This window comes from Varroa jacobsoni, unplaced genomic scaffold (assembly GCF_002532875.2).
Source record: "Varroa jacobsoni isolate VJ856 unplaced genomic scaffold, vjacob_1.0 scaffold_60, whole genome shotgun sequence".
NCBI classification, from domain to species: Eukaryota; Metazoa; Arthropoda; class Arachnida; order Mesostigmata; family Varroidae; genus Varroa; species Varroa jacobsoni.
In genome coordinates this window covers 268,172-279,217 of record NW_019212962.1, presented here as the reverse complement: position 1 = coordinate 279,217, position 11,046 = coordinate 268,172, and the positions used below count along the sequence as shown (strand labels likewise).

The following is an 11,046-nucleotide window of genomic DNA, read 5'->3' as shown; positions in this document are numbered from 1 at the left end:
GCACTTCCGGTCCGAGTGCTTGAGAGAGTACCACGGTCCGAGTAACTGACGTGCATCTCGTTGAGTGCGTCGGTAAACATGGTTACTATAATCAGAAAATTAAAAAATTAGAGAGGATAAAGTATTATTATTATAGATCAATGGCTGCATGCATGGTTGGCATGGGGTTTCATGAGACTGTTGAAGAAATGCCTGATGAGTCCAGGTTAGACTCCTAATGGGAAAAATTCCTTAATGCTCTACATAAAAATGCGCGGTTCCAAGGACTTGTTTCCAAAAAAAAAAATAAAAAAAACTGTACAGGTTGGCTCATTCGAACTGAGAAAACCTCTGATGGGCCGTTTGTCGTTCATCCACTACTTCTGCTACTAAAAAAAAACAATTCTATCTGGGACAAAACAGGAAGCTCGTCATGGCGGACATGTCGGTTTCAGGATGAAGGCTAAGATCAGCTCTTATTCCATCCAGCGGTGGAGAGAACCCCACCTAGTTTAAAAGCTAATTTTTTTGCCCGGAATCGAAGCGTTATGTTATAGCTAGTTTTTGCGCAATTTCCAAAAAAGTTTTTACTGAGACAAACCGGAAGACCCTCAACAGGGTTTAGACTTAGAAAGCTCGAAAGCTAATTAAAATGGCTTAAAAAATTATTTTTGATACACGTTGGGTGCTGATACAGAAATTATGTCATAACGTATATTCCCTATCGTACGCACACGCTTATTCATGTGTGCATTTATCGTGTCTAGTAGATTTCGATACGTCCGACCCCGTGCGCTCTGGGCGAGAATTCGAGACGCTCACAGTTAACGCTTCTTAACGTATACAGCTGTCGGGCTTCAGGTGAATGGGGTAAATGTCTGATCAACATCAGGCGGGCGGCAGACGTATAAGACTCCTATAGTCTGTTGTCTCTGCTATAGTATTAGTATTCGTTGCATAGCTAAGACATCAGATCAGTAAGGCATCACACGTGCGCAAGTTAACTTGTAGATATGTACACGAAAGCTGCGTCGAATATTAAGCCCATATTGAAATTTTACATTTAGTTAGATTAGAAACATAACGGCCCACTGTCATATACTACAGAGACACACAAACTGTGTGAGCTATTTCGCAGACGTTGTTCTTAGCTCGACAGCAGACAGTCCCTGTTTACTGCCATCGTTCTAGGAACTACTATGATCTACAAGCTTCTACTGTTACTGTCGTTGTTGTTTTCGTCTTCTTCGTTCTGAGAGTTCTGAATAGTTTTCAAATGTCATCGCTTTGCAAGCGTTAAGCGGCTCGATATCTATTGCAGGACCGAAACGGCAAAGTGGCATGAACGCAAGTGGACGAGACTCCCCGATCAGCACCTCGATCCGTCCTTACGTCCGCCAGCAGCCAAACCCGCCGCTCTATCGGCATTACCGCCATAACGCTGGTTTAACGCAAGCAACTTTTCGACTTCTTCCTGTTACTGATAGGTCAGTCTGAGTCTGTAACTAGGATCAATGCAGTCGTTAGCTGCGTCGTGGCCAAATAACCTTACTGTTCGTGCTAGGCTTCGTACGTAGGACTCATGTTGACTGTTTGGCCAACAAATCGATTCGGTCGGCAATGACAATAGATTTTTGTCGTCGTCGTAATAGCAGGAGCAGCTAGAGTATTTGCAAGGTAACAGCAAGCAAATACTTCGTCATGCGACGACTTTCCGCGTCTTTCACGCAAAACAGCTGCCTATTTACCTCTGTCTGACTGTAGCCTCGTCTCGACGAGCACTGCCTTTTTGTCTACCAGCCTGCCCTCCCGCGGATCGCAGTCTCGATTTCATCTCAATAGGCTCAATTGTTTTCTCTCGATTTTAATTACGATCAAAGCAGAAAACGTATCGGAGTGCGAATAGATGGACGAATAGCAGTAACGGTCACAGCAAGAGCACCCGAACGCAGTCAAAGATTAAAACAATACACACAGGAAAAGGGACGAACAATATCTCATCGTGATGGGGGAAATTGAAAAAAAGGTCTGCTCTTTAAACGCTCGCGTCACCGACAAGGCTCACAACGACGGCCACAACAACGCGGACGACCTAGTCAGACGATTCAATCATCTGGCGATGCGATACAACGACACAGGAAAAATCGAGTGAGAGAGCCAAATAAAATCGAGACTGACTAAGCCGAGCGCTCGAATCGATAGACGCGACAGCCTTCTTGTCATACGAGTGATGGTAGCAATAATAATGACAAAATAAGCACAAGCTGGCCTATTTGCATCTATACTATTGTGTTAAACCGACCGCCATCCTGACGCGGTGTTCAAACTCAAGCCAAAACCCCTAATGGGTTTACAAACAACAATTTAATCTCATAAATCGGACGCTATATTGGTTTCAGCCGGCCCGTCTCTCCCGCAATCTCATCTAGATTTGAAGGAAATGATGCGTATCGCACGACGTGGGCGCAATGAACGTATCGATTTTTCTACGTGCAGGTGATCGTGCACGAATGTGTATGAGAATAGTATGCAGCGCAGTATTTTGGGGTATTCCTTCACAGACGTCAAAAAAAAAAGAATCGCTTCGTGTGTGTGTGTGTGTGTGTGTGTGTATGTGTGTGTGTGGCGTGTCTGTCACTCTTCTGTTGTCGCGTACCGACGCAACCGTCTGTCTCTCTATGCGTGCCCAACATGTATTCATGCCGTATTGTCTATTATTAATGTTTATACGTTCAATACAATAACGCGTTCACGTTACAAATCCACGGGGAAACTGCCCATGTCGCCAATCCTGTCGCCGCCACCAGCGCCGCTATGACCACCGAACTGTTATCTGAAGGGTGACGGAATCGAGATAGAAGTTCTTTCGTTTTTTTCCCTACTTCTTTGCGGCGTCGCTTTACGGTTAGTTATCTTTTATGCCGCGGCACAGGAAGTAGCCAAAAAAAGGCTGATCAAATCGTCGTTTTACTGTTATAAACCTACAGTGCGACGGCCAATGTCCGCTCGTGTTTTTGTTTATGTTGTAAGCGTTATTACTATTATTATTATTATTACATGAATGAGAAAATAGCCTGGCAATACGGAACGAGAAAGAGAATGATAGAATCAACAGTTGCTACTTAATTAGATACCGATACGCAGTTATCTCGGCTTCGAACAACGACAAAAGGTACCTCGTTGCAGTTCCACTGCGACATCGGGACCCTTTTCCCTGTTTTGCGTTTCCTAACATTTAACTCTTCGAAATTCATCCGTTGAACAAACAATTTCTCTATGTATATGCATAGATATCATCCACATGATGGCGCTTGTCGGTTAGTTTTATTATCAATAGGGATTCAATATGAATGAGAGACTAACATAACTTACCCTGAAGTTGCAGTCGAGGCAGTGATAATGCTCACGATAATTGAGGTCCTTGCAGTAATTGTTGCCGCAGTGCTTGGAGCTCGGGTAACGGCGAATATAACGGGAATAATCAAGCGCGGCATTTTTTCCATCTTTTGCTGTAATGGTTACGGAGAACCAAGAAACAAAAAGGTAAAATACCAAATCACATTAGGAAACTTTCAAACAATAGCATTGCACCTGCAATGTTTTACAATTTAAATGATTCGGTAGACTGGCCTTGTGGGCCGTGCGTCGGGAAGCCTTCGCACGTAGACGATTCTATTCGTGGTGAGCAGTACCGGTACGAAGTAAACGTTTACTTTCCACTAGAGCACAAATATGAAAAGCTAGTAAGCAATTTGCGTATGGGCCTGCCGAACTTCAACACAATAGGTCCTATTCAGCACTCTCTATCGCGATAGGCTCTTAATAAATAGGAGCATACTCATATTAAAAATGAACAGTGAATTGATCCGTTTTTAATACGCCTTTCCCCCAACGTGAAGATCATGGCGATGAAAACGGTGTTGTGTTATTAGCTATAGCACAACAATGTCTAACAAAATCTAAATTTCCCTGTAATTTCTTCTTATAGTTATTGCTTCGATCTTCTTTACTGTCTTTATGATCCACGTGCTGCGAGCAGGCAAGCTGCTTAAAATGAAATCAAAATCGCGCGCCATACTGCCAAAACAACAACAACAACAACTGGAACACGTGGCATGTTGTTGTTTATCAGAAGACGATAGCGCTGACAGTTGCTGGATCGTATTGTCTAGTGAACACCGATGAAAAATGATCAATCGTTCAACGATACGCGAGTGTATGATAATGTGACTCCTCGCTATTGGCCCGTTGTTCTTCGTTGCATGAAGTTTTACATTGTATCATTTGGGTCATGCTGTGCTACTTGCTACAGATCTGTCTGTTTCAATCTCTCGTTCACCATTGATCATTGAAATACAATGTAGCTTGATTCCGTATTGACTGGTCATTAACACTAGATAGAATTACCACAATCGAAATGAGTCCGATCCGAATCTGGGGAGCGCGTTTTCGAAAAACTGTGCACTGTAGGAAAAAAAATATTCACTTCGTTTACGATACGACACAATTGTCATAATAAATCAACAAACAGGACCAGTGTTCAGTCCTTTATAGGAAAAAATACGTCGTCGAAATAGTGACATCGGTGCTTTTCTAGGGCGTGCTTCCGCTCGACGCTTTTACACATTACTGGCTGTATTAGGGAGAAAAGTGGCGACCAAAAACCATATTGGAATAATGCGGCACATTTTCAGTGGAGAAGCACCAGCGACAAGTGCTGCTCGACCACAGCAGTTGCCATACAAAACTCTATAGATAGAAAGTCGCAAATAAATGCGGTCGTTCAGTGCCGCAGGCTATGACTGTCCATGTCGCCCGAGGGCACAAGACGATCTGGATGGACGCTGCTTTGGCCTAAACCGTCGAAGGCTCTTAACGATGAGTTGGTACCCGTTGCGCTAGTCATTTCCGAGAGGCAGTTGCGGCGCTGACTCCGGCCTCCGCTGCCAGGTCGGGCGGTTTGTTGCAACGCTCATGTTCTTTTACGAAGTTAGCGTGCTAGCGATTACACACGACAACGGAGAGAGCTAAATCGCATGAATCAAGCAGTCAGCTAAACGACCGCAGGCTCCACAAGGCCCCGCTGCGTTGACATATAGGCAGAAGCATATATGTATATATATATATATATATATGCGCGCGCGAAATCGGATAGAGAAAAAGAAATCAAAACTAATCATCATTGTTTCCACTATTGTCATAGATTCTACTACTACTACCACTATTTGTTATGTCAACGTTTATTATTCTAAGTCATGTTTATTTTCTACAATACAGAGCTAAATTAAGTTACTTAGTTAATTGGTTTGTTGTTTTCGTACAAATCAAAAGCAGTAGATGTACTTTAGGTATACTGCGCTTGTTTTCTACTGAGGGTCACTTTTAAACGTTCCCATGTTGCATGTTTAAAGGTCCGGAATCACTCGCTATGGCTAGGCCAGGTAGGAAAGCTTAAACGTTTTCTACTGAATATTCGGCTATTAATTTTTAACTCCTCGATCGCTTGGATTTCCGTTGAATTCCTTTGTTTTTCTAACTGATCCAAAGGACTGGTTCTGTTCGGTATCTTCCATAGGTCAGTTGGTGACGGTTTCAAATTGGAGATCATAGCGTAATTTCATACGCAACCGTTCTTCATTGTGTACGTGTTAAAGACCATCAGAAATCCAAATAACACTGATCATGTTAAGCACGCTAGAGAAAAATGTCGAATTAATTTCGAGTACAAAAATCTGTTTGCCTCCTTTTTCCGTCATACATATGAGTGTCTTTAATCTGTACGTTTGTATGCGCTGTGGGCTGTACATTCAAATGCCCCCGGGTGGTAGCAACTTTAACTGCTAGCAACAGATTTGTACGGGCGCAGTTATCGGGCGGTGGCATTCAAGTATTCCCAGTTTAGCCCATTTTGCAGTTCCCCGATGCGGCATAATTCGATAGGATCCTAAGTAAATACGACGGGTTGCATTTTTACAGTGAAACACAGAAAGAGAACATCAGACAAAAGTACGGTGTGACACAGTAGTTTTATTTAGAGAGCAGAATAATGTTAAAGTAAAAGGGACTTTATCGAGTAACTTAATTCCAGTAGTTCATTTCCAACCTGACAGCTCCAATTTGGTTTCGAGATTGAGATACGAATTGCCTTCTGATTTGCACTCATACAAAGTGGATCTATTTTCGCCGAGACCTTTGAAATTACTCGTAATTTATTGTTTTTTTTTTAGATCAAATACCAATTTAACTGACAAGTGTCTACTCCTACCTCTGAAGTTTGATACCGTGCGCTCGTGCTGGGTGCGCTCATAGAACTCTTCATCAATCATCATCTGGTGACGGAACGAAGAGTGAATCTCGTCAGAGTTCTTCATGCAGCCAAAGCAGCATCGCTAGCCGACCGCCGTTGTGCGAAAAGAAAAAAATTTCTCGTCGCTACTATACATCCATTGAAGAAGACTGCCCATTTAGGCGTTCTATCGTTCACTCATCATCAGATTCATTCATTGATTCATTCTTGAATTAATTATTCTTTCTCTTCGTCAATGCTTACGTAAATGAGCATTTCTGCGTACGACGTAAAGCCACATCAATAACGATGCCATCGTCATTTCATTCATTCACCAGAACAAAAATCAACGAGAATAAACAATAACGATAAAATAGCCAAGACTAAAAAAATCGATTGTCTGTACAAACAACATAAAGTGATGACCGGTTTAGGTAGCCCGCTGACCACGGTCCGTAATAGGCCATAGACGCCCCGTTTTCTTCTTTCACCTTTCGTAGATTTGCGTCTCCTTTACGCTCATCGAAAATGAAACTTCTAGCTGCACTGTCGGCTATCATAGATTTCTTTATCAGCGCGGATAATCACAACGATTTATACCCTGATACTGTATTTTTGTTCATCGTACGGCAAACAATTGAAGATGTTACGAAAGCGCCGGAACAGATCTGTATTGACCAAGGCGGCCACATTATCACGGACACCCGACATCAGCAACAATGGCACCTATGTTAAACTGGAATATGCTAAATTTATTTTACATACCTATAGCTGCATTTTTTTGATGACTCTGTGCCTGCAGAAGGAGTAGGCAATGATGATTTTTTTCTACAGCACAGAGAAGCATTTATATACTAATTGTAAATACGTTAAATACACGAGTAAGGCACCCGTGCACAAGCGGCTCAAAATACTCTTTTAATTAACTTAGTCCATATCTATGGGCCACTAAGACAACATGTTAAGTGCATCCGGGTTAGTCGCCCCAAGAGATTGTGAAAATATGCAACAAATAGCAATTTAATTCGTCGCTTTTTACCCAGCTTTTTTACGCGGTAAAAAAGGCACATACATGTAAATATACACTAGTATCTCCGCAGTGTTCAATATGCACAGAAAATTACGTTTACATAAGTCACAGACAATATATGCATACTTATTTGCCCAGTATTAGAAATAAAACTCAATGCAATAAGCCCTTTTCTTTTCAACTAAGCTTTGAGTTACGAAGATATTTGACCCATTCAGCGGCCATTGAAACTAGACACTATCACGTCTATCTTAATTTTTCTATTATCTACGAACTATCGTGAACTCGTCAATCGAACGTTTGAATCCCGCTACCGTCCGAACGGCACTAGCGCAACACAGCATCTCAGCTTTAGGTCTTCAGGCTTACTTTAAAGGATGACCCAAACCGCCGGCCATACCATCGGTTAATGAACAAACCTTTCATATATATATTTTTCGTTATGTCTATTTTCACCGTTCGATTTTTCTCTTGTCCGTACTATCGCTATTAGATATAAAGCCATGTAATTGTAGCTTGAATCGTTGCTGTGGAAATCTGCCTCTAGTACGTGCAGCGCGGCGGCCGCTCCGTCGTGGTCGCCGCCGCCGCCGCCGCCGCCGCCGCCGCCGCCGCCGCCATGGCCATAGCTGATTCACTCCCTAATGTACCGCCGTCTGCAACAAACTGATTTGGCAGCTAGACGACGCGATACGATGACGAAAGCGTGCTTCTGCGCTATACCAGCATCATAGTGAAGTGCCGCGGTCAATATTCGTATGTACGTTTTCGATGTACCAGAAGTACCGCGGCCATTCGGTGTACCGTTGCGTACTGATCAACTATATACCACACGACTGCTGGCTCCACACTATCCGCTAAGTTGTACGCTATTCACGTATGACAACAATCGTAGTATGCATCGACACGCAAAAACATACTCACACCCAGCCAAACACAGACAATGATAATTATATGTAATATAATAATAGAATACGCAACGACCATTACATGCAACAATTTAATAGTCCGGACGCGTGGCTAGTTTCCAATAGTTATTGCTGCTATTGTGGTTGTCGTCGTATTATCATAGTAAGTACCAATAATGCTACTTAATGTAGCCGAATTGTTTATCTTATTTTCGCTGTTGCCCGTTTTCCCTCTATCTCTTACGTAGCGTCTGTCCGGCGGCAACAGCACGGCAGCATCCATATCTTGTACCGATGGGGATATTTATGCACAAATATACTAAAAAATAGATCTTTTTGTATAGGACCGCGGTGGACGCGAGCGATCTGGACGGTATATGATCGCTGTTCACGGTCGTCCACCGTCGTGAACCGTAGTCTTCGTCGTCGTCGTCGTCGTCGTCGTCGTTGTCGTCGTCGTCGTCGTCGTCGTCGTCGTCGTCGTCGTCGTCGTCGTCGTCGTCGTCGTCGTCGTCGTCGTCGTCGTCATCATCTAGCAGCTGAAAAATGTTGGACGAAATAGAAATCCGTTTTCGATGCTGGCGGCTTCGCGCTACCACAAGGCCCTGCTTCTTGTAGCGCCCAGCAAAGAGGAGCTCCCATCGAGCTCTGGTTTTTCATCATGATGATGACAATGATGATCGTCACCATCATCATCACCAGGCGGAGAATTCAGACTACAACGACAACAATAACAACGGCTGGTCCTGCTGTCGCTGTTGTTATTGCTTCTGCGGGCGGTGTTATTGCTATTTTAACGGCGCTCCCCATTCCTTCTTGTTCCCTAGGGCTATTTGATTCGACTTCTTGTTTCCTCTGATGCTTTTGATTTCTCCTGCTTTACATCATCACCATCATCGTCAAACGGCCGTTATCTTCAGCACCAGCGACAACATCAGTATCATCACGAGGGAAAAAATTGCTTCTATTTCTTCCACCTTGTAGATTTATTGCTGTATCGTTTCTTCCGTATTTTTTGTTGTGTTTCTTTTTGTTTTTTAAATAAATTTCGTTCTTCTTCAAGTACCTTTATTTTTTTTGCCTTTATTATTTTACTACTACTACTACTACTATAATTTTGCTCTGAACTTTTACTGCTGAATTTACGCACGTATATTGACGTACACGAACGATTCAGATATTTCGCATTAGTGGCTGCCGTGCTGAAGTCGAATGAAGACAGAAAAGGTAGCGCGCAAAAAATGTGACAGGATAACAGACAACTGAAAAAGGTCGTCGGAACTGGGAGAAAATCCAAGGAAAAGGAGAGACGGGCCGCCAGGGGGGACCAATGTCGGATAGGTGAATTCGGATGTGTGAGAATATTAAAAAAAAAAAAAAGAAGGCAAAAACGATACGAAATATAGAAAGGTTTTCACAATACAAATGTACAGCTGTACATATTGGACTCTGTGATGGGCCTATATTCTCCGGGCATCCAACGTCGATTTTCGCTTCAGTATCGTATAGAATAGAACTAGATAGAGCGTCTTCCAAATGAAAGCGTCTATCGGTCAAACCACTGTGCATCTCATCTTAATCTCCTTTTTTTTTTTGGTTTATTTATCATTTTTATCTAGAGGAAATAATCGATCTCTATGGTCGTTGTCGATCGTATGAAGGAACGCAAACGCATTGTTTGGTGTATTCCGACGATAACATTTATTCCGTACGAACGGCGGTCGGTCATAAAGGATCTAATCAAAATACAGTGAAATGGTTCTTCTGGAAGGAAATCTATTTTTCTTCCATGGTATCCGCAGTCACCAAACCAGCCACAAACCATCATAATTGGCGAAATGCCATCGTACAAATTGGGACCTCTTCCTGGGGCTATTGACCGACATTTCTGGTGATTTCAAACGACCCTTCGATTCGAAATGGGCAAATGCTGAAGATTGCATTTTTTTCAATTCGGAGTCAGTTCGCCCTTAGGAAATGCTGATATTTCAATGGACCCAGTGTGATGTTGCCTAGAACGTTTATATGAAAGCGTACGCGGCATACAATAGGCTCATTTACTATGTGCACACATGAAACCTTTGCAATTTTGTCAATAAGTGATTCTTGTTTCAGTCAGGCGAAATGAAAGATCGAGACTGGCATGCTTGACGTTAATACAATAGTAGTCGCATTTAGGTATAGAAGAAGGGATTCCATCTAGCGGTTTACTCTAGCTACGACAAAGTGTGAGACAAGGGTTTGCGTTAGAGGGCAAACTACGACTCTCACCTGTGTTAGCGTTCGTAGGCTTGTTGAGATTGGTGGGTGGCGTTATTAGTAAACTGTTACTACTGCTGCTGCTGCTTGAACTTCCGCCGGCGCTGGTAGGCCCAACGTTAGAGCTGCTACTAGTGCAGGTGATGCTTCCTCCCAAACTGGTTCCACAGGGGGCAGTGGCCCTGTGAACTGATTGCATCGATGGAGGTGTCATCAGTAGACACGAAGCTGTAGATGCAGTTGACCCGGATCCCATCTGGGAGCCTCCCAACATCGGTGGAAACATCTGCAATTTTTTATCAACCAAACACATATTCGGGTACTTTATTTGAGCCTAAGCATGGACGAGCTGCATATAGATGTCTATCTTGTCATAACACATCCGGGATCTATGACGCCAGTCGTATTGAATCACACCGTTTATGATTATCATCTATTATTGTTATTACTACTATTTATTAGAATCAGCCAGTAATGATGGACAATGGTAAACATATTAAGCGCACGGTTCGCTCGAACTTATGAATATAGCATAGAAATAGTTCTCGTCGTTGACAAAGATGAATCGACCAGGTCCGGATAGG

General features: G+C 42.9%; 1 protein-coding gene across 1 annotated transcript in view; it reads right to left on the bottom strand.

Moving 5' to 3' along the window:
* The window catches only part of LOC111261184 (zinc finger protein castor homolog 1), a 76,908-nt gene that overhangs the window by 7,413 nt on the left and 58,449 nt on the right, over positions 1-11,046 (bottom strand). The window contains exons 4-5 of the mRNA XM_022834487.2: positions 10,475-10,748; positions 3,352-3,488 (exon numbers count right to left, since the gene is read on the bottom strand). Coding sequence (XP_022690222.2) covers positions 3,352-3,488; positions 10,475-10,748 — 411 coding nt within the window. The remainder of the gene's footprint in view (positions 1-3,351; positions 3,489-10,474; positions 10,749-11,046) is intronic.